The sequence below is a fragment of the Xiphias gladius genome, chromosome 7, assembly GCF_016859285.1.
Source record: "Xiphias gladius isolate SHS-SW01 ecotype Sanya breed wild chromosome 7, ASM1685928v1, whole genome shotgun sequence".
Classification (NCBI taxonomy): domain Eukaryota; kingdom Metazoa; phylum Chordata; class Actinopteri; order Istiophoriformes; family Xiphiidae; genus Xiphias; species Xiphias gladius.
In genome coordinates, this window is record NC_053406.1 from 22,055,483 (window position 1) to 22,076,705 (window position 21,223).

Consider the following 21,223-nt stretch of genomic DNA (forward strand, 5'->3'; position numbering starts at 1 on the left):
AACATGAAGTTAATTATTGCTTTTGACAAAAGTATGCTGTAATCATTTTTTTTTCAGTGATTTTATCTTAAATGTAGGGATTTCATTTCATTTGCCGAGATGACATTAGTGAGCACGGAGTACTCTGAGGTAGCTGATCTGTAATGTATAGTTTTTGTTAGCTTGAGCGTGAGACAGTTTTTTTTTGCAGATTTTTGTTCTACAGGTGACAGACATTTCAGACCTCAAACAAGCACCTTAAACCAGGTGATAGCATAGTTTCAAGTTTGCCCTTCTACTGGCACAACTTTACGCTTTTACTCAAACACTGATACTGTTCTCCAAATAAACAGACAAAATATGAGGAAACAAAATAAGGTCTCTGCTGCCATAATATAACAGTAGCACTACAAATATATCACTCCCTTACCCATTGTGGGCCCTTGTCAGCTGTCAAAAGTGTCTCTCTTTTCTAGAATGATGTTATAGTTTCCTTTCCGTTATCATTGCTTTTATTTTTCTTTTCCTCCTCATCTTGTTTTGAATTATTCCTGTTAGCGTTCCCTTTCCTTTTTACAAACAAAACACATTCCCTGTAGACTGGGGCGATCTGACACCTCAAAGACCTCAACACTGGCTCCTTGAGTAAAGATGTGCTTAAAATACCTATTTGAAAGAGAAGAGAATAGATGATAGTCCTCTTACGCATTTATCCTACTGCACTTAGCAAGTCTGGAAGTGTCCATAAATAATGGTGCTCCTGTTTCCTGTAGGTTATCAGTGCTGGAAAATTAGCTTTTAAAATGCGGTTTGAAATCCATTTAGGTGATTGATGGGTGACGGGACTAATAAATTTTGCCAGTTTCTAGGAGGCCACCTCACAGCCATTCTTTATGGTTGTCATGAAGCCAGACACATTTGATGTGGAAAATGAGGAGGTCTCGAGCAAACTGCTTAATAAGGAAAGCTATTGGTTGGACAATTTGTTGTTGTTAGACAGACAATACAGGGAGCAAGCTTTCTATTAATGATTCTGAAGCAGGAATTGTTTTTTTTATCATTTGTACTGAAAATGTATTGTCTGCAGCCTTGAGAAACTATAGGGATTAACTTTTGCCGTATATTAAATGGCACAAGTGTGTGCCATTAAATTTCTTGTTTTTTCCTCATTTCCCACCATGTTTTTGAGAAATGGAGGAGCTGTTTGGTGGCTCTGTGCCACCTCAGAAATCCTTTGTGTTGGAGCTCAGTAGCTCCAATCTGTGGAACTCCACCAGGAGTGTAGTCCTCCTGTGCACTTTTTGGACCACCCTCAGAGAGGCGGTTCCTTTAGCACGGCACTTTGGTGCAGTCCAAATCCGGTCTAGCACTGACCACATGGTCTAGAATATCACAGGTCTTACTCCAACAGCAGAATACCACATTCAAACTGAAACCATCTGCACAGCACTAAACGAGGGGAAGAGACATCAAAACCTTGGCATCCTACTCATTAATCCGTCATTGTAACTTGGGTTTGAATGGGTTTCGTTTGTTGTGCATTTGATTTTTGTTAAGGACAAATGAAGATATTTTTGGCTTAAACTAAAGTTGTACTCAAATGAGCATCCTTAAGCAGACCAATTGAAATGCTTCATATTCAGTTAATACTGTTCTAACTAAATCTTCAGAGTGGTGGATTTATCCCCCACCGGAATCTGCTGTGTATTTGCACGAAGAATTAGGGGACATAATCTTCAGCAGTAATCGCCCAGTTGCCTACAGTGGATTTACATTTTTCACACTGTGTAATCTTGCGTTTACAGTATAATTTACGTGGGTTTCTCCTTTCCACCCACTGACATCTCTCTTTTCCTCTGTTAATCTTTGAGGGAGATTGACAGGGGACATGCTCAAGGCGTTAAGGCTTGCTCTGCATACAGCGGCTCATGATACTTTGTGCATACAACGTTCGCACACTTGCACGCACACACACACACACACACACACACACACACACACATACTCGATTTTGATTGATACTTAACTGAAACTGAGCTCTTGTTGCTGTCAGAGCCCAGCTAAGTCTCCTGAGCCTCTTGATTTCTGACATTTGTAGATATTATATTCATGGAGCAAGGAGCCTGTATTTTGTGATGTGATCCCCTGTAACACTTTAATCTGTTTAGACTGCTTCAATACTGTGGCAAGGAAGGGAGCAGAAGCCATACAATGAAATAGACGGCTGCCTGCCAAGGTCTTGCTGTATCCTGCACACATTGAAAAATCTCTACTGGGATTTGGACAAACAGTGCCAGATCCAAGGTTTTGTTTGGGGCTTTGGGTGGCTGTTTCTAGCATTTTACTTACTTACAATATGGGTGTAAAGACAACATTTTAGATATGATCATGAAGAATTCTGTTGTACTACAGGATGTACTTCATGTTTGTGTAATAAACAGCAATAAAACTGCCTATATAAGTTAAACTGTGCAGATATTGGAGTGTTCTCTTCTATCCAGACGTGCTGTAGCCATTGAGGTTCAACAAAATGAAGCAGACTGATGCCATATTTCTTCACATTTGGCTAAAAATGAAAAGAAAATGAACCTCTTGCCAGGCTGATGTATTCACCTCTTACCTTACTGTCAACTGCACACCAATTATTTGAATCATCACTATTTCTTATGTATTGCTCTTCCCCGTTAAGAGTGAATTAAAGCAAGACTCTCTTTTTGCTGCACCCTCTAAAGGAAACATAAAGGCTTTGAAATAGCTCCAGCTAGTGCACAGTTGGAACAAGCAGCACTTAGTAACCTAATGCTAGTCCTGGTGCTTAATGGTTTGCATTAGCTGCAAGCAATAAAATTATCCCAGGTCCCCACTAATGTTGGAATAATCATTTACAAAGATGGTTACCACATGCTGGAACTGTTTTTTTCTTTTTCTCTTTTTTTACAACCCTAATTCGCTGTTATTAATAATGAATAAAAATGCAATTTTCTGTCGGGTTGCTCCAGGGCTCTGGGAATCATTTCAATGAATATTTCAGCACATTATTTTAATCATGGCTCCACATATGCAGGGAGGGGGCTTGTTTTATAGGCTCATGCCTCAGCCGCCCCAAGACCCCAATCATTAAACCCCACGCTGTCTGCGTTGAGGTTTCTACCTTTGATTTACAAGACTTGTTAAAAAACATTGTAAAAAAAGGAGGCAAGCTGTGCCATTTATACTTGTAATTTGATGCTGTATTTGTTAATGGGAGTGCCTGTGATTTATGTGTGCGACGGCTGCTGCTGCTCCCTGCCGTTCTGATGCTATAGGCTTCAGCAGAAGTAACATTACTGGGCCTCTGCAGAGCATGCCACTAGTCAGCCTAATAAATCTCCTATCTGTGGCCTGATTTTAATCCTCAAGATGTTTTCCCCTGAAGTGTCTGCTGTAATCAGACCATCACTGAGGGGTGTTTGCTCTGTCTAACCTGCCTGTCTTCTTGTCTCTGTCATAGTCAGCTGCATGACTTCTGGCGTCTCGACTACTGGGAAGATGACTTGCGGCGGAGGCGGAGATTTGTCAGAAACCCATTTGGCTCCACCCACTTAGATATCACATGCAAGTCACTGCAGGAGTATGGTGAGTTTATCATTTCTCTGTGGGGTATTTTCTTTTTAACCCATTAGAATGAGGGAGCTGAAAATTCAAGGGCCTCATTACCCCGTATTAAATGCAGACTATCAGGAAAAAATATTAAAAGGGCAATAAAGTTTAGCCCAGGTTTGTCCATATAGTTAAGCACATTGCTTAGGAGAAGTTAATTGTTCTTTTTATAGGTAAAAGATTTATGAGTCCCGTGAATTGAACATGACACATCCATTTTACTGCACTTTTTTATTTCCATCACAACACGTAGTCAAGAACAAATTAGATCTCTCCCTTTATTGTTTTCTTCTCTTTGCCTGAAACTGTTATTGACGCAGCCAGTCTTTTGGTGTTGCCCACCACCTTGTGTCAATTTTGCCTTATGTCATGCAAGACCGACCTTTTAAAGGAAAGCAGCTCAGTACTATTAAACACTCCTGGCCCTTCTCTCCCGCTTGAAATTGAATAACAGAGCAAATGTATTAATGGCATGGGGGTGAATGTATTGGTTTTGAAATGAATGGAGTTAAGCCCCCTTTTAACTTTATAGAAAATAGAAAACAAGCAATGCATTTTGGTCAGGGTAGCCTTTTAAAATGACTATAAACCTAGAGTAACGCTTGCATAATGACCACAATGTTCACTGACCTCTTGTTTGTCTCGGTGTTGAGCTACTGAAGCTGACCGTTGGCTGGGTTCAGGATGTCATCTGGCTGCTTTCAGCTCAGGCTGTGCTATGACTGCTGTATGGAGATTATGGCAGCTCTGTAGATAAACACATGCCAGCTGCTGCCTCAGCTGCAGGTGGTCCATACAGTATATGAGACACACATGCAATAATTGCACCTTCTGCTTTCCATTATCTTTAGCCATGGGCCAATTTTTTTTGGGGCTTTTGGTGAAGGATTGTTTTTGTTGGTGGGGAGGACTGAAGTAAACAAAAGTTACAACTTTAGCGCTTTTAACCTTTTTAGAAGTACTTCAGGCTTTTAACAACTTTGGTATCATCAGTAAAGATATCGCATCGGGTTGCATCAACATTGCCGACCTGTAAATGCTAGTAAACCTGTTAAACATATCAAAACATCAATAGAAAACTCTCAAACTACTCCTGCAGTATAATCTACCTCACTGTTCATCCACACTTCCAGTATGCTCAAACAAACAATCCTCACCTTGCTAATAACTATTATTACTAATTATTACAAGTCTTAATAAGCTCTGGCTTCAGCTTACATCTTTTCGGTCATTGTTATAATGTGTTCTTGACATTTACTCATTATTTTGTAGTTTTTTAAGCTTTTGTTTTTTTTATTTAATTTTGTTATTCTTATTGTTGTTGTTGTCTTTGTTGTTGTAATGTATTTAGTCACATTCAGTAAAAAAAAAAAGAAAAAACACCCTGCAAGTACACTTTTGTGGGAAAACTATGACTGTCCTTCTCAGAGCTACCTTCCTTGAGACTATTTTTATTTGACACTCAGAAGATAGATTTCATCTAAACTTAAACTCTATAACTTTAACATTTACTTTTTACAGGCTAATTGCCTGTGGGATACCACTACAGTGCTTATTTTTCTGATTGTACACGAACATCAAACACTATAAATAAAAATGTATAGAATGTAATTTTGATGAAATTACTTTAACGCTTGTATAAAAATCGAGAACATTGTGCTGAAGGAAGATAAAACGGCCGTTTCATCCGTTTCTGTCGCTAACTTTGTCAACTAGCATTTCTCATTAGCCACTGTACCCACTGTGCAGTGACTCACGTTTCTATATGTTGTATTATCTCCTTTAGTGATTTAGGTGACAGATATCATCAAGACAATGACACACATACATATCATGTTATTTAGTCCACCAAATCCCCAGAATATGTTTTTGAGTTATCAGTTTTGCTTATGATGTTTGACATTAGAGTTCGGTGTAGTTGACTGAAGACTTGTTGAAGTCCTGCTGGCATGCGGTGGTTTTAATGAGCGGAATAATGTAGAGACTTGTCAAGTGAAAGGGATCGCCTGCGGTCGGATGGCCTTCTTGCTCTCCTTGAGAGGTGAGCTGCACTTTCAGGCTTTTTTTCCAGCAGACTTTGATGTGGTTGCACAGCAGAGACCAAGTTTTGTTGTGAGTTAAAATGAGAAGGATCTTTTGTTCTTTTTTAGAGCTTCAATAGATTTTGTTGGCAGTGACAGTTGGCAGCTTTTGTTTTAAATGTACTATGACAGTTGGTGTGTGTTTTTTATGAATATTCACTTTTAATTAGCATGGTATTAAAGACAGGACCTGTCTTTAACAGATAAGCCTGGTGCAGAGGCTCAGAGGTTTGGTATCCATTAGTCATAACATCCAGACTTTGTTTCTTGGATTTGACAAGGACTCTCTCTAACTTTTTAGCGGGTTCCCGGCTGCGTAGGCACCAGAGTAGAATAACAAAGAGGCTTGTTTGAGTTGGCCCTTGAGAGTCATTATTAAAGCTTTAAAATCTGGGACTATTGGAGAACCAGTAGGTTGTCCAAATTGAATACACAGTTTCTGGGTTGGCAGCAGGATATGACAATATACAGACTATATCTCAGCCACCATCTTGAGTTTGAAGAGGCCAGACTTACACTGCTGTGTTCACAGTAAATGTCAGTCTTTTCAGCTCACTTGGAGAAAATGTTAGAGAATCTTTTTTTTTTTTTCACAACGAACATTTCAGTGAGTGAGTGGTCTCAACATCTTTGACAGCATCTAAGTGTCTCACAGTCCTCTGTGTTTTCTCTCAGATATTAAGGATTACTTTTTTGTGCCATTTTAGTAGTTTAGTTTAGTCATTTGTTGTGTGAATTTCCAACAGAGACTGTTTTACCAATCATTTTGACGACTTATGGCTATTTCGAAATCTGATATTGACATTTTTAGACTAAAGTTGCCAGTGGCGATATTTTTAAACCCTGGCGATAAAATTTGACCTCTTTTATAACAAAAGTTTCAGTAAAAGAGTCCAGTGCTTTCCCCAGAATTATCATATACCGAGTTGAAACGGAATATAGATCATCCTCTGAGAACAATTTAAATTAACATTCTTCCTAAAATTGTTTGAGAGTGCAAATGTCGAAAGGAAACTTTTTAAAAAAAATCAAGTTGATACATTTGCAAATCCAGTGCATCAGTGTAACCTTTGTAGTCACTTTTGTGACTACAAAATGTGTGTGTCTGTGTGTGTGTGAGAGAGTGTGTACATTCATGGACATGTGTGATGGGAGGTTAAACTCTGCCTTAAACTCTGCCTCGTTGTCCATTAGCAACATTGACAGCTTAGCCAGCACATTCTGTCTCTGCCCTCTGCCTGTAATAACCTGCCCTGTTACAGCCAGCCCCGGCCAAGTATCAGAGTATATTGTTAGGTGATTGGAACTGGGCAAGCATGAAATGGAAGTCACATTAATATTGATCCAAGTGTTTAACGGGGTGTTTTACCTCCGGGTGTCCTTGCTGTCTCATTTCAGGTGAGCAGCTTCTCTCAGAGCTGATTGCCCTGGGCCTCGTGATGTGATATTAACCTTCTCCAGCTTTATAATAAAACATATTAAACAGTGACAAATGACATCGGGGTATTTACCAGCATGCAGATCTGGACGTTGGAATGCAGCCGCTCGGTAAATATATGATATGCTCAGAAACGGTTTCGTGGAACACGTAATGCTCAGTGCCAGATGGGGATTATTAGACGCTGCTGGTAATGTTTTGATGGAGAGAAGATGAGGTTGTTTGTTACCTCTGGCAGCACAGTAGACACGCACTGCACATCCCAGGATATTCAATAAAGATCAACCCAAGAGGAAGCGCCTGCACTATATAAACTTCCCTACATCAAAGTTAAAATGTTTACTTTTACAGTCTCAAAACACACACTCTGCAATACGGATGGCTTGCATCACACCAAGTATGAAGCTGTCATTTTTTCCCCCCCTTCATTTCATCTTTCAGTGCAGAGTAAATAAAAGTGAAGAGACAGAGGGCAGAACTGCATCGGCCAAGCGGTAATGCAATCCCATGGACTGGACTTTTTCTCTCGATGTGGAATGTGGAGCCTGTGGAGAGGGCGCGTAGGAGGGCAGGATCTGAAGCAGATAGAGGCTGGAAAACGGAAGAGATATATTTAAAACATTCTATAGAGCTCACATTATGTGGATGTTTGAATGACTGCTCAAAGCACTGATGTACATTATAATATAGTGTAGTAAATAAGCTATGGAACTGAGGTGTAGTACTGTGTACTAATGCATGTTATCTACAGATATCTGACAGAGAGAGACATAAAACAGAATAATTCCTGCACAAACCATATAGTCTAAGATCTGTTTTAAACTCTTTGTTTACAGAGAGGTCATTTTTAAAAGAGCCCCGAATTTGCCTTCTTCCAGCATATTATCCAGATCTTTCCCAGCTGATCAAGCCACTCCATAAAAACCTGAGGTGTTTTGTGTTTTATTTATAGTTGTGTATATTGAAGAACCCAGAGTATTTGTGAAATCAGCCTTTTATTTTCTCGCCTGAGTTGAAGTTCCCGTAAAAATAGGTTAAACCTTAGGTAAAACATAATGTTGTGGATTTCTTTTCAAGGAGAGGCGGTGAAGTGGTTGAGACAGGGTGTATAATACATAGGAGACTTAGAAAAACACATGCTTGCCAGCCCTACTGAGGCTATAAAAATAAAAGGCCAGTGCGACAAAACTCTCCAGCGTTGCAGTATATGAAACATGGACCCTTGGCAGCAGTATTACAGTTGATTCAACAGTCTTTTAAAGGCCTTTCAACTCTTATCTATTCCATACTGAATAGTAAAACTACTGAACACTGAAATATTTCCAAAGTGGAAGCACTAATATATAAAGTTCATTTGAATTGGGCTTTAGCTTGTTCACAAAAGAATACGTTTACCTGATTTCATCAGTCTTGGGCCCGGAGGAGAATATTCCTTAATACTTTGTCTTATGTGAAACACGAAATATTACTGCTGATGCACGTTCGTTTTTTTTATGCAACTCAATGTTCTATTACAATGGTGAAGACACAATGAAATTGACACTTTAACTTCCTCGAGAACTGTAACCATTACTATTTAAAAGTTAGGTAATCTCTGCTCTCTGCTTTTTCTGTCAAAACGAACAGCCTTTTTTCTCCTGAACTGATTTTCCACCGGTTTACACTTTAGAAAGATCTCTCATTGTGTTATATCCTGTTTGAACAGGAAATACATCACATTAAAGAAGTAAAAAACCATTTCATTGCGTCTTTAAAAAGAATTCCCAACATAGCAATATAAATATATTTTCAAAAATTAAAAAAAAAAACACAAATATGTCAGTTAAGGAGGTTTGTAAAACAAACAAATTGACTCACTCACATCATTAGCTTAAGATATAATCTCTAATAAACTCTCTTGGACTCCAGGCCGAAAAATTAAAATCTGAAAGATTTCTTTTGTCCCCATATCAAGACCCATCAGGTCATCCCATAGCCTGTGATTTGTCGTGTAGATTACATATTTTTTGAATGTAAATGTTTTCAGTGCGTTTCCAGGAAAACTGTGCCACAGTGGGCCATTGGCAAATATCCTAGAAGGGACTCAGGACCATGGATCCTAGTTGAACCCCAGTGATGAGTGCTCAGGGGCGGCCTCCGTTGGTCACAGCTGGCACTTCTTTATCAGCCTCCAATGAGGTCACGAAAGCTCTGCAATGCACTTTACTGAGTGCAATTAGTGCACTCCGATGCGGTTTCAACTCAGTGATTGAACAATAGGACCCATGAGACTGGTGATCGGTGGCTCCTCTTGGCGCTGGTCCTGAAGAGCTTGAAAGCAGACATGAAATGAAACTGCTGTGATTCTTTCAGAGATGCTCAGAAGTCAGGGGCAGTGGCTTCTGATGGACTACATACTTTGTAAGGTTAATTATATAGATACTCGATGGCATAGCATCATTGTACGCAACGCGGCATAGGCAACATTTTTTTTCCTGTCTTTAATATAAATTTTATCAAGTGAGTATTGGTTGGAAATGCACATCTCAGCATTTGAGAGGAAGACTTGACACAATTTGATGATTCTTGAAATTGCAGCATAACTTTTCCAATTGTATTGCTTGGTAGATGTGAAATTTTTTGTAATTTTGTGCATGATAGCAATAGACCGAGTATAACCACAGTTTATTTTGAGGATGATAAAATATAAATGTAGAGTAAGAAATTCAGCTTCTCACACTGTAAAATCAGTTGAACAAAGAATGTGTAATTCCTTTAGCATGTGATAATGGGATATGCACATGATATCAACCCCAGCCTGCATTTGTCTCTTAGAGAGTTAGATTTGATATTCAAAGGGTCATTCTCTTTGTTTTGCCATAAAGTGGTCAGGGGGTGAACACATGAAAAATGTTCCAGTGAGTCTGCTTCGACGCCACTGCACACCAACGGGCATAGTAGTAGTAACAAATAGTGACAAATTGCGACTCCTTTCACAGCAGCATGTATAATACAAGAATGTCTTCTAGTCAACAGGCTATCACTCATGAGAAGATCGCTTTTCATGTCAGCACATTTTCTCCTTCATGTCATAGCTCTTCATTTCTTGTTACTTACAGCCATATCACGTCTTCTGTGAGAGCTTAATTGCAGTGTGTGTAAAGCTGGTCCTGCAACCTGCACTATTGCCCCCCCCCCGCCCCCCCACAGCAGTTGATGTTGGCCATTTGCATGTAGAAATCAGCACGGTTTATTTGGTCTACTCAACGCTGTACAGACTTGCCAATCAGAACAACAGCCTGTCTCCTGAGCTTTCCCTCATTTTCTTGGAGCATAATGATGGTTTACAGAATTACAGTTTTAAGTTTCACTCGTTCTGCTTTGATCTCTGACCGCTGGCTGGCTTTTGCCTTTAACATTACACAGAATTCATTTCCGAAACACGCAGACTTCTTCCCTCTGTCTGATGAAAGCACTCCAGATACGAGACAGAGCAGGAAGCAGACTTTTTTCTCAGTAGCAGTGTTGACAACAGTCAAATGTGACCTCTTTTGGACAAGGTACATGTTCCTCAGGGGAGGGAGAGGCGAATTAAGGACTGTGCTGAAAGGAAACATGTCAGACGGGTGTCAGCCACCTCCCACTTCTTGATATGTGTTCTTCCTTTTCGTACATGCAGGTTTCTCCTCTGGTTATTTCCTACACTGGACTTCAGGAAGGCAAATTCCCATAAACGTTTTGAGCAGCCGTGTGGCAGGCACATATTGGAGATGGGCTGATTTAAGCTGATAAATGTGTTGTGAGACCTCTTTGTTTTTCAGGATGTATGAACACATCTTTTTCAATAAGCGTGCTCCACTATTATTATATGATGAAATCCTGGTGTAAGCAGCCTCCTAATTGTGCTGTCTGTTCAGTCTCACTCTTGTCAAGTTCCCAAAAGCGGCAAATGATATTTCTAATCGACTATGAGCTCGAGATGCATCCCCCGACTCAGCTGTTGGTCTTTCAAGATGCAGATAGTGTTTCATTGTTGACCTTGTCTAAAAATAAAAGCTGAAACACCTCTGATGTTCAACCATGTGAAATGTATTCAGTGAACGAATGTGTTCTGTGACATTCTTTCATATGCTATGGCAAGTACATTAGTGAGCATTTTATTTCAGGTTCATCCCGCATATCATTGTGTGATTCATACAGAGATTGTCCATGGTTTATTTCCTTTTTCATATTTTACTGGGTGTTATGCATTTTAAGAGCCTGTGAAGACAGATTGTGTTGTTTGAAATTGCGGATATGCCCAAACTTGGTTAGAATAAACCACAGCTCATACTCAGAAATGTGGTTATGATGCCTAATTTTCCCATTTATTTTGAGGTTGGTGTGTATAAACGTCAGTGTATAAATTTATTGCACTATTAATTAATAATTAAGCACTAATTTATTTGTCCTACTATTCAAATATAATGTGAAAACATTTACTTATCTCACAATGATGACTAGTTACTCTATGCGTGCGTGCGTGCGTGCGGGGCTGTTCTGTTCTGTCCAGTTAAACATAGTGAGTGATAGCATTCTGAGCTTTAGAGGGTAAAGTGCAATATTTAGTGGTCTCTCTACTCCATAATTCTTTTTTACAGGCTCAGAGGAGGATGAGGTGGTCAAGTCTAAGAAGGCCTTCCGCAGCCAAGCTGCGGCCAGCCAGAACCCTGAGACAGAGCTGATGCTTGAGGGAGACGACGATGCTGTCAGCCTGCTGCAGGAGAAGGAGATGGACAACCTGGGTGGTAAGTCAGCACACCAGCACCTCCGTTAATCCCAAGTCAACATCGCTTCTGCCGGAGCGTCAGCATTTGTATTTTATCTGTCTTCTTCCTAATAGCTGGTATAGTTACTATATACATGATCAGTGTTGGTGTATCAAAAGTGATTGGATCAGTGTAGTAGCTTCTATAGATATTTGGCATTAGTAAAATTTAGTATTGAAAATCTTTTTATTTAATGTATTTGAGGTGTGAGTTTACTGGTTGGGTTCTGCAGTTCACCTTCAGTGTAGTTCTGCAGTCGAAGCCTTTGTCTCGGTGTTCTCATCTGGATAGTGTTGCTTACGTTTGACAGCTACATTTTTGTTTTGGTCTGATAAGTGTCCCTCTCTGTTTTGTTTTGGGTCTCTTCAGCACGGTTCCTTCCTCGCGTGTTTATCTCCAGAGGCAAGTCTTCTAAAGTTAAACTAACACCGGAAAGATGATCAATCCAGATATGTCACAATTCATATTTAGGATTCCTCAAGCAACCGGTGATTAAAGTTTATATGAACCGCCGCTTGCTTAACTTTATGGTGGCCTTATTTAATCCATCGACCTAATAGTGTACCCTCTGTGGAGTTGTTGTGCTTCGATCGTGTTGTTAAATTTTAATATTTATCGTGTAACGGAAAGGCCATTGCCCTATGGCACGGATATAGGTCATTACGTTTTAATAAGGCCATAGTAAAGTGTCACTTATTGTAATCAAAGTGATCTGAGCTACAACACCTGATAACAACAACGCTTCTTACAAATCTCTGGTTGATACTGATTAAACATAATTAAAAACTACTCAGTGAAAATCTTGTGTATAAATCTTATTAGATCTGATGCAACATTTCATTACTCTGAATCAAAACCCTGAATAATAACACACACATAATCAAACACGTATATCTCCATAAATATTGTTAACATAACCAATGGTCGAATTCTTTGATAGTTATTTGATAGAAACTATTTTAGTTGTTCAAACTCTGTATACATTTATTTTTACAGTACATATAATCAGTTCCATGGATTAGCAGTTAACTTCCCTGATTTACATGAATACATTTTTTTTTTTTTATTGAACCTAGAAGTACCTTGCCAAGAAAACTGCAAAAAATGCGTATTTTCCTTGTGGGTGTGAGCACTTGGACGTTAAGGGAGAGCAGACAATGACTTAGTTAACCCTCTGTCTCTCGACAGTGAACAATAATTAAGTGATTAATAAACCCTTAAAACCTGAGGAAAGACAAATACAATATTAGATTTATTTTCATCTTTGATTTATTTTATGCATTGATTAAAGTTTTTCTATCCAGTATCTTAACTCAGCTTTAGTACTTTGTCTGCCACAATTCAGTCAATAGTGAAAGTTACTGCCAAGGCGATGGTTTCCCAAACCTACTGTAATTCAACTAACATCACGCTCTGTGTGTGAGCCAAGCTATCAAGCCAGCTTTGATCTGCTTTTTCAAGTAACTGCCATGACTTTGAAGGTAAGTAATCTAGAGTTGAGTCGTGTTTTGGGGGGAGATCAAGAATGCTGCACTACGTACTCGACAATGACGCCAAATCTTCGCTTAACACCTCATGCAAACAGTTGTTTGTTTGAATAAGTAGTATCTGTTACTAGTTTGATGCCAAAATGATACAGGCTAATTCAAAATATTTATCCCTGGCAGCCATAACCAATCCCCAAAAAAAATTCCTATATTCCAGTAACAAAGATAATAAATCAGTAAAGAAGTAAAGAATTAAATTCTCCTCTGATTGTGTGGACCCGTCAATCTGGACCATTGTTGTTGTTGTTGTTGTCACTGGATGTTGTTTTATTTTAAGCTATTTACTGCTTCAGATGATGTAAATTAATGTATGGATTGTCCCTGTACTATTTTATATATTATATCATTATCTATATTATTATCTATATTTGTAATACATACATACAGGATGTTGTAATACTAGCTGGACTATCCTCAAAAATAACAAAACAGAACGGGCAAATTGGAGGCTGTTCTCATTTTTGGTAGTGGAATGGCAAAAGTAATATAATCATATCATCTAATTTTATTGATTTTTGTTTTTTTGTTTTTTTTGTTTTTGTTTTTTTTTGTTCCTAGATTCTGCGAGAAAAAGAATTCAGTCCTCAAGGCTTGGTGCTTTAAACTGGTTTTTGACATTTGTAATATTACCAAATGTGTTAAATCTGTAGGGTCAGGGCTGCCAACGAATTGCATTTTAACAGTAACAAAATATCCAGTAAATGCGGGTATGTCATGGATTCATTCCAGGTGCAAAATGTATGAAAGAAGATGGCCTCAGACTCTAGATTCCCAGCCACAAAAACAATAATCTCTCTTTTCATAGACCTGTATACTGTCTCTTACTCGGTTATCATGACTTGGTAAATGAGGGTCATGGTGAACCAGGGCACTGCTGAGCAGTGAAATCCCCTCTTAGATCCCACAGATGAATCTCAGGGACGGAGGCTAACCCCTCCTCTTTGTCCCAGGGCCAGCAGGCAGCCAAACAGTGTCTGTCTGATGAACTCTGGACTGCCCGATCAAAAGAGCAAGCAGGGGGCTAAAACAAGAGCAGAATGTATTTTGCTGAGAGAACTAATAATGACCTTGTACTAAACAGTAATGTTGAGTTTGAGTATTTGTGATGTATTTATGAAGTCAGTTTCTTTGAAATTATGAATTCATTTTGAATAATAATTGTTGGAATCTATTTTGTGTTGTGTGTGTGTGTGTGTGTGTGTGTGTGTGTGTGTGTGTGTGTGTGTGTGTGTGTGTGTGTGTGTGTGTGCGTGTGTGCGTGTGAGCGTGCGTGCGTGCGTGGAATCAAAGTTGAATTCAGGTTTTAGACCGATAGGGGAGCTCCCTCACATTGTAACGTTTGCGTAATGTTTTTACCAGGATGCACTGTCTTAGCTTGGCCAGTATCTAATCCCAGGCATGAACAGCCCTAATGAGAGATCTGGGACCGGATCGTTGTCAACAACAGTGCTCCTCCTGCCAGCCTCTGGGTCAGTGCCTGCTGCCACTGCCAAAGGGGCGGCGCCTGCACTCAAGGGCCCGGGCAGTTGTGGTTGCTGAACCTATGATTAGCTTGCTCCCCCACAAACACTGGAAATGCTGTCCGTGCTTGCACTAGTTTTAAGTGAGCCTTTTTGTATGCACATTAAACCAAAATCCGGTAAAACAGATACTTAAGAGGAGCATGTGAGAGGCGCACAAGGCATTTCTCATGTCAAAGAGGAGTCGCTAAATTTGAGTGTTCTGCTGACATGCTGGAGCCATGTTAGTATACCCCGAAGTGTGGTTTCGCAGCCACAAACATTTTGTTCTGCCCTAATTTAGCCTTTCTTTATCCATTTTAGTCCCCATTCACAATACTGAGCCTTTGAGTAGTGACATGTTTATAAGGGAAAAACCAACACAACATTTCTCCATGTGTAATCTCTGGGGGAAAAAGTGAGAGAAAGAGGTGTGTGATTCTGTGTTTTCCATAACCAAGTTCCCCAAGTTTTATTGTTTTTTAGAATTCATTTATTTATTCTTTTTATTCAAGTGTCTACAAGTCCTCAATATAAACAGAATATCGGTGAGATCAAAACAAAAATATACAAACAACAGTGGCAATTTGAATTATTTATTTATTTTAGTATTTAAGTGTTTTTCTATTCAATTTAATTATTGTATGCCGCAGCCTTGTTAAATAGTCCGTAGTGCATTGTATATTTCTCTAGGCTGTTACATGTAAGTGTTCTATGTTGTATGTTGGAAGATGAATGCATGCTTTGAAAACAGTCAAGAAAAAAAGCGACCATTGTTTCAGTGACTCAAATGAACAACAAGCCACTGTTTTTCCAGATACTCAGGAAATACAGTGGGTTATAATGGCTGCAGCTCTATATGTCTTCGTGTATATGTGCGTATATTGATTTTAAGTCGACGTGTGCATGTTGGCAAGTGAATGCAAGTGTGCAAGCAACCCACTTCCCCTTTTATGTATTTCTCATAATGTCAAACATAGAGGCACCTGGTATAATCAAGCGCTGGAGTCCAGCAGACGAATTGTAGGTAACAATGCACCCATCTTCCCAGCAGTTCTCCCCTTAACTCCCACCACACCAAAATGAGACTTTTCATCACTCCATTAAATCGGCCTGTCATTTGACAAATATTTGCATTTTCATTAAAAAAAATAAAAATAAATAAAAAAAGACCCAACAGCTGGGCATTCCAAGCCTCATCCTATATACACACCCCTCATCCTTTGTTTCTTGCCCTTAATTTCATTATTCTCATGTAAACATTTTAATGCCATATAGCCTAATTATGGAAGGATCCCTGCGGGGATTACCGCCCTAATCCTCCTCCTCCCCATGAGCAATGGATGCCGCGGCTTAGTGCTCCAGGCCAGTGTCTCTCTCTATGTGTGTAGCCCAGCGGGGCCGCGATACAGTGCATACAGTCATGGACGTATTATTTTTAGTAAGCGGCGAGTGTGCTTGGAATTTAGGGGCTGGAAGATAAAGGAAAAAAAAAAAAAATCCCTTTTTGATTTTAGCTGAATCAGTTAATGCCACAAAAAAAAGGGTCCGTTGGCAGGAATAAAAATAATAGTTTTATATAAATACTCTCACTTGTTAATGGCGTGCAACTGGATGTTTTTTTGTTTGTTTGTTTGTTTTTTTTTTAAATCTTTTTATTAGTCGGAATCGTTGTCTGAACTGCGGTAAAACGGGGGGACGAGGTTACTGCGGCAGCAGTAGTATTTACTCCCCATCTGAAAGCTTGTAAAGCAACGTGTGGCGCCCGGGCTGATAGCATCGGCAGATAGGATCACCGTTAATGGACCCGAGCAACGCTGAGAGAGGGGGAGAGAGAGAGGGAGAGAGAGAGAGAGGGGTCCGGGGGAGGGCGGCCCGACTGTGCAGCCCGGCGAGAGCGACGAAGGGGGCGCGCCCGGGAGCCGGGGCCGAAATCCACTTGTATTCCCGTAACGCTGTCGGCCACGATTGGCCTCGGGGACGCAGATTAAGATTGATGAGACCTTAAAGAGGCTCTCTGGAGTTTAAAGGGGATCGATGGATATCCCGATTTCGAGAGCTTTCGCGTGGGAGCAGACGGATCACCGTAAACGGTGCGCCACGGCGACGCTGATCTGGGGAACATGGAGGGTGAAGCACGGGCCGCGAGGGAGGGAGGGAGGGAGGAGACTGAAATAAAGATGTTATCACTATCAGCTGACCGGGGTTACAAACCCACCTTCAAATTCAGGACAATTCTTCGGGCTAAAAAAACAAGCTCGTAGTTTTGTTGTTTTCCTACATGTCTTGGTGTGTGTGTGTGTGTGTGTGTGTGTGTGTGTGTGTGTGTGTGTGTGTGTGTGTGTGTGTGTGTGTGTGTGTGTGTGTGTGTGTGTGTGTGCGTGTACACAAACATCGGCCTATTGTTTTTGTTTGTTTTTTTTTTTTTCTATACAGACTTTTCGGAATCCACTTAGAGGCTGACCCTGTCGGGGCAGCCCTGGATTTCAGTGATGTAAATTCATATTTCAGGCCTGCGCTGCGGAAACGTCGCGACGATATGACACCGCGAGGGGAAATAAAGGGGCTCGTTTATTTTGGCCTGAACCAATAAGCACCTCATCTCCTTAATGGTGGTGGTGGTGGTGGCGGTGGCTGGGCGTCAGGGACCCGGGCAGGCCCTGCCACGTGTTTTGTTGTCAGTGAAACCGCTGGTTTACAAACAGGTCCCCCATAGGTACAATGTTTTGATGACACCTCCGTCTAATTGCGGGCCCCGGTGAAACCCCGCCGCACCGTGCGCACGCGGACACGTGCGGGGAACACGGCGAGAAACGACGCCCCGAGGCCTTTGTTCCGTGGCACGATGAAAACGACCAACGTGGAAACTTTGGCGGAGCTGTCACGATGCACGGCATCTGACTAAACTGCAGGAATTGATTTTTAAAAATGCCATAGAGCCTCTACGGGCTGCATGCGCACTGGGGATGTAGTGTGATGGCGCGATGGTATTCCCGCATTTATCACTTTCACAGAGGTAACCTCAGCCTTACTTCATTTAATACACAGTAGATGTTTGTTTTTTTTTTGTTTTGTTTTGTTTTTTTGCTTGTCACTGATTCAGCATGTTGCTGCTGCCCCCCTTCTCACTACGCAGGCCCAGTGGTTCTGAGCAGCCCGGCCCAGCTCGTTGCCCCGGTCCTGGTGGCCCGCGGGACTCTGTCCATCACCACCACCGAAATCTACTTTGAGGTGGACGAGGATGACCCTGCCTTCGACAGGGTCGACCCAAAGGCAAGTAACACGCAAGCGAGTGGGCAGCCCAGGTCTGGAGCGCTCAGTTTGGCTTGCGACTCGTCTCGCCGTTGATTATTTCTTTCTTTCTCTCTTTCTTTAAATTGTAACTGGCCGACAGGTGTTAAACAGCCACTAGATTTTAAATACACAGTTGTTGATATATAAAGGAAAACGCGCGGGTTTGCACAGGTGAAGTTCCCTAAGGCGCGCTGCTTCTGTCCATGCTCGCTCTTGTTTTTGTTCTATTAAATGGCGTTTTGCGGCCAGAATTTAGTTTTCCACCACGGTTGAGTCCTATTTTGTGTGTCTCAATTTGCTGTATTTATTCTCTTTTTTTTTTTTAATTATACAATGGACTCTGAGGCCTACTCATCGTGCAGCCTCAACCACCAAACAACGTTGACAGATCATCAAGTTAAGCCAAATTAACTGATTATCAACATAATGTTGTGAAAAAAACAAAGAAAAAAGAATTACATGCGAACTTCTTGCACAGGAGGTTGAGGCTCTAAACAAACAAACAAAAACAAAAAAAATCCAGACTGGTCTGCAGGGTTACAGATCTTTTCTAAATGTTGTGAATGGAAAATATGCCCCCCCCCACCCTAATTTCCTTGTTAAGGTGTTAAACTCATCTATGCAGAACACACAGAAGAGCCAGAGACCCCCAAATTAAAAAAAAATCCATTCCATCATAATTGCATGGCGCTAGTCCTACCTCACTCCTGTCAAAATCAGATTTTAATAAAACCATAATGGGACACAAATATAAAACAGCTCGTTTTATTAGCTCTTTAAATTAGATCAAAGACAGAAATAAAAAAAAAAATCAGATCACAGATGTTATAATCCAGTGTATTTCAAGTGCATTTTTTTCAATTAAACTGTAATATATATATATACTATATATGTTATCATTTTCCTTTTTTTTTTTTTTAATCATGTAGGCCTAAGGATGGTAGAGAAAAACAACAACCAAAAAAAAAAAAAAAAAGTTCGGGTACTTTAAATAATAATTCAAGTAAATTGGTGGAATGTTTTCATTGTAACAAATGTCTTACGCCTACCATCAAAATGTAAACTTTCAAAAATTAGAAAATGTCCATTGAAACAGATGAATCAGACTACCACTGATGCAAGTATAAATTAATAACGCTCCTACCAGATAAAAGAAAAGGTTCAGAAGTAGATTTAAACAGGTGGATCCTATTTACGTGTCACAGAACAACATTCACAATTTCAGACCACTTGAATCACAATGTATGAATGTATTTACAGTATAAAATGTACAGATGTGGGTTTGAGTTTTCTTTCCCAAAGTCTCGTCACGGGGCTTTATTTTAAAGCATTTGAGGGAATGAGGGATTTAGGCAACCGTGTGGCAGGGATAGAAAAGACACCGCTACCGAGGTGGCGTCCTGGTTTTTTTGTTGTTGTTGTTGTTGTTGTTGTTGTTTGTTTTTTTTAAATGGTGGCCAATCATTTCAACTTTGCTCCTAAATATTGACACCGCCAAAAAGGTGCTCGGGGATATAATGGCAAACTAAAAACCGTTATAAAAAAAAAACCAAAAAAACAACTCCTCTTGAAACAGGCTAGGCCAGAACATACTCTACAACAGAGGACGGCCACATTTCACAAGACTGCAAACTGGTTTTGCATCATTATTATTATTTTTTTTATTTTTTTTTCTGTCCGCCTATGAGCTGGTTAGGCCTCTGCACCACCAACTTTCAGACGAGGTGAAACTAGCATGTTTTTTTTTTTTTTTTTTACCTCAGAGTTTCTCCAAGCTTTTGGGGTTGGTCAGTATTTCTCTCGCCAGTCGCCAAGTCTGTTTGGCCGCGTTCTCTAGGGCAGAGTGAGGTTTTCCTTGAAACAGGTCTAAATTGGGCAGGAAGTAATGCGGGCACCTTCTGCATTGCAAACACGAAATGAGCTGCAATAGTATCCCGTTTAAGCGGTCGCCGAGGCAGTTCTCATCCCAGTCCGACTCCCTGGGATGCTTCTCGCACTCGTAGGAAACCAAAGTTTTCATGTGGTAGTTGTTGAGGGGTTGTCCGGGCAGTTCGAGGTGGCGGTCGCGTAACGCCTTGAGGACCGACAAGCACTTCTTCCTGCATCCACCCAGGAGGAGCCGGTTCTCGGCCTCGGCGAACTGCAAGACCCAGGCGTCGCTCTCGGCTGAGCTCTGCTTGCCGTTCAGCGAGTAGCACTCTTTGGATAAAAGGTTGAAACCCTCCGCTTTGACTTCTGCCACTCGGTTAGGTCCCGGCCAGGGGATGTGAGGGAGAGGCCAATGCGCAGCACTTCGCGGCCAGATCCCAGTGCACTTGAACGCCGGCGTGATTTGCACCACGTATCTGTCTCTAATGCGCAACTTCACCTCGCTTGTGTCAGCGACCATTTTGACAACATCTCTGTAGCTGCATTTATCCACTGCCTGCGCCACCAGTGTCTGAAATCTCGACCGGATCTTGCGCGCCGAGAGGTAACCAGAGGCTGTGATGAATTCAACCCAGAGAGACATGCTTCTCTTGCGGCCGTCGCTGAGCTTGAGCACGGCGCAGCCCGGGAGAGACCCGTCATCCACAAAGTTGAATACTCCCATCTGGTTCAGATAGAGTACAACCTCGAACTCGGTGGGCGAAATGACCTCCAGTCCCTCGAAACGATTATCCATCTCGCTGAGAGAGCTGATGAAGCGGGGCTCCTGCACCTCGACCTCCTTCAGGACATCCGAAACCACCTTGCACACCTCCCGGATGGTCTTGGAGATGGCAGCTTTTCGAGACTGGCATTTCTCGTTGTAGTATTTGTTGAGGTGATACACCAACTTTGCCTGGGCGGCTATCATATTAGGGCAGAGATCCGGGTTATACACCGGAGTCTCGCAATAAGCCGAGGGATCCAACGCGGCTGTTTGTACGGGAGCCAATTTTAGAGAAGAAAGAACGCTATTTAAAAAGAAAAAAAA

The 21,223-nt window shown here is 41.0% G+C and overlaps 2 protein-coding genes across 6 annotated transcripts in view; one reads left to right on the plus strand and one right to left on the minus strand.

The window, feature by feature from the left end:
- nbeab (neurobeachin b) overlaps positions 1–21,223 on the plus strand; it is a 196,115-nt gene that overhangs the window by 118,328 nt on the left and 56,564 nt on the right. For 3 of the 5 annotated variants that reach the window (XM_040130604.1, XM_040130605.1, XM_040130606.1), the window contains 3 exons: positions 3,470–3,594; positions 11,757–11,903; positions 18,107–18,243. The exons of 1 other annotated variant lie outside the window; for it this stretch is intronic. In XM_040130604.1, the coding sequence (XP_039986538.1) occupies positions 3,470–3,594; positions 11,757–11,903; positions 18,107–18,243 (409 nt within the window). Of the gene's footprint in view, positions 1–3,469; positions 3,595–11,756; positions 11,904–12,293; positions 12,327–18,106; positions 18,244–21,223 lie in introns of all 5 variants that reach the window. One more of the 5 variants, XM_040130608.1, reaches the window with a different exon arrangement.
- mab21l1 (mab-21-like 1) lies at positions 20,024–21,103 on the minus strand. Its single transcript, XM_040130610.1, has one exon. The coding sequence runs from the start codon at positions 21,101–21,103 to the stop codon at positions 20,024–20,026; it is 1,080 nt and encodes a 359-aa protein (XP_039986544.1).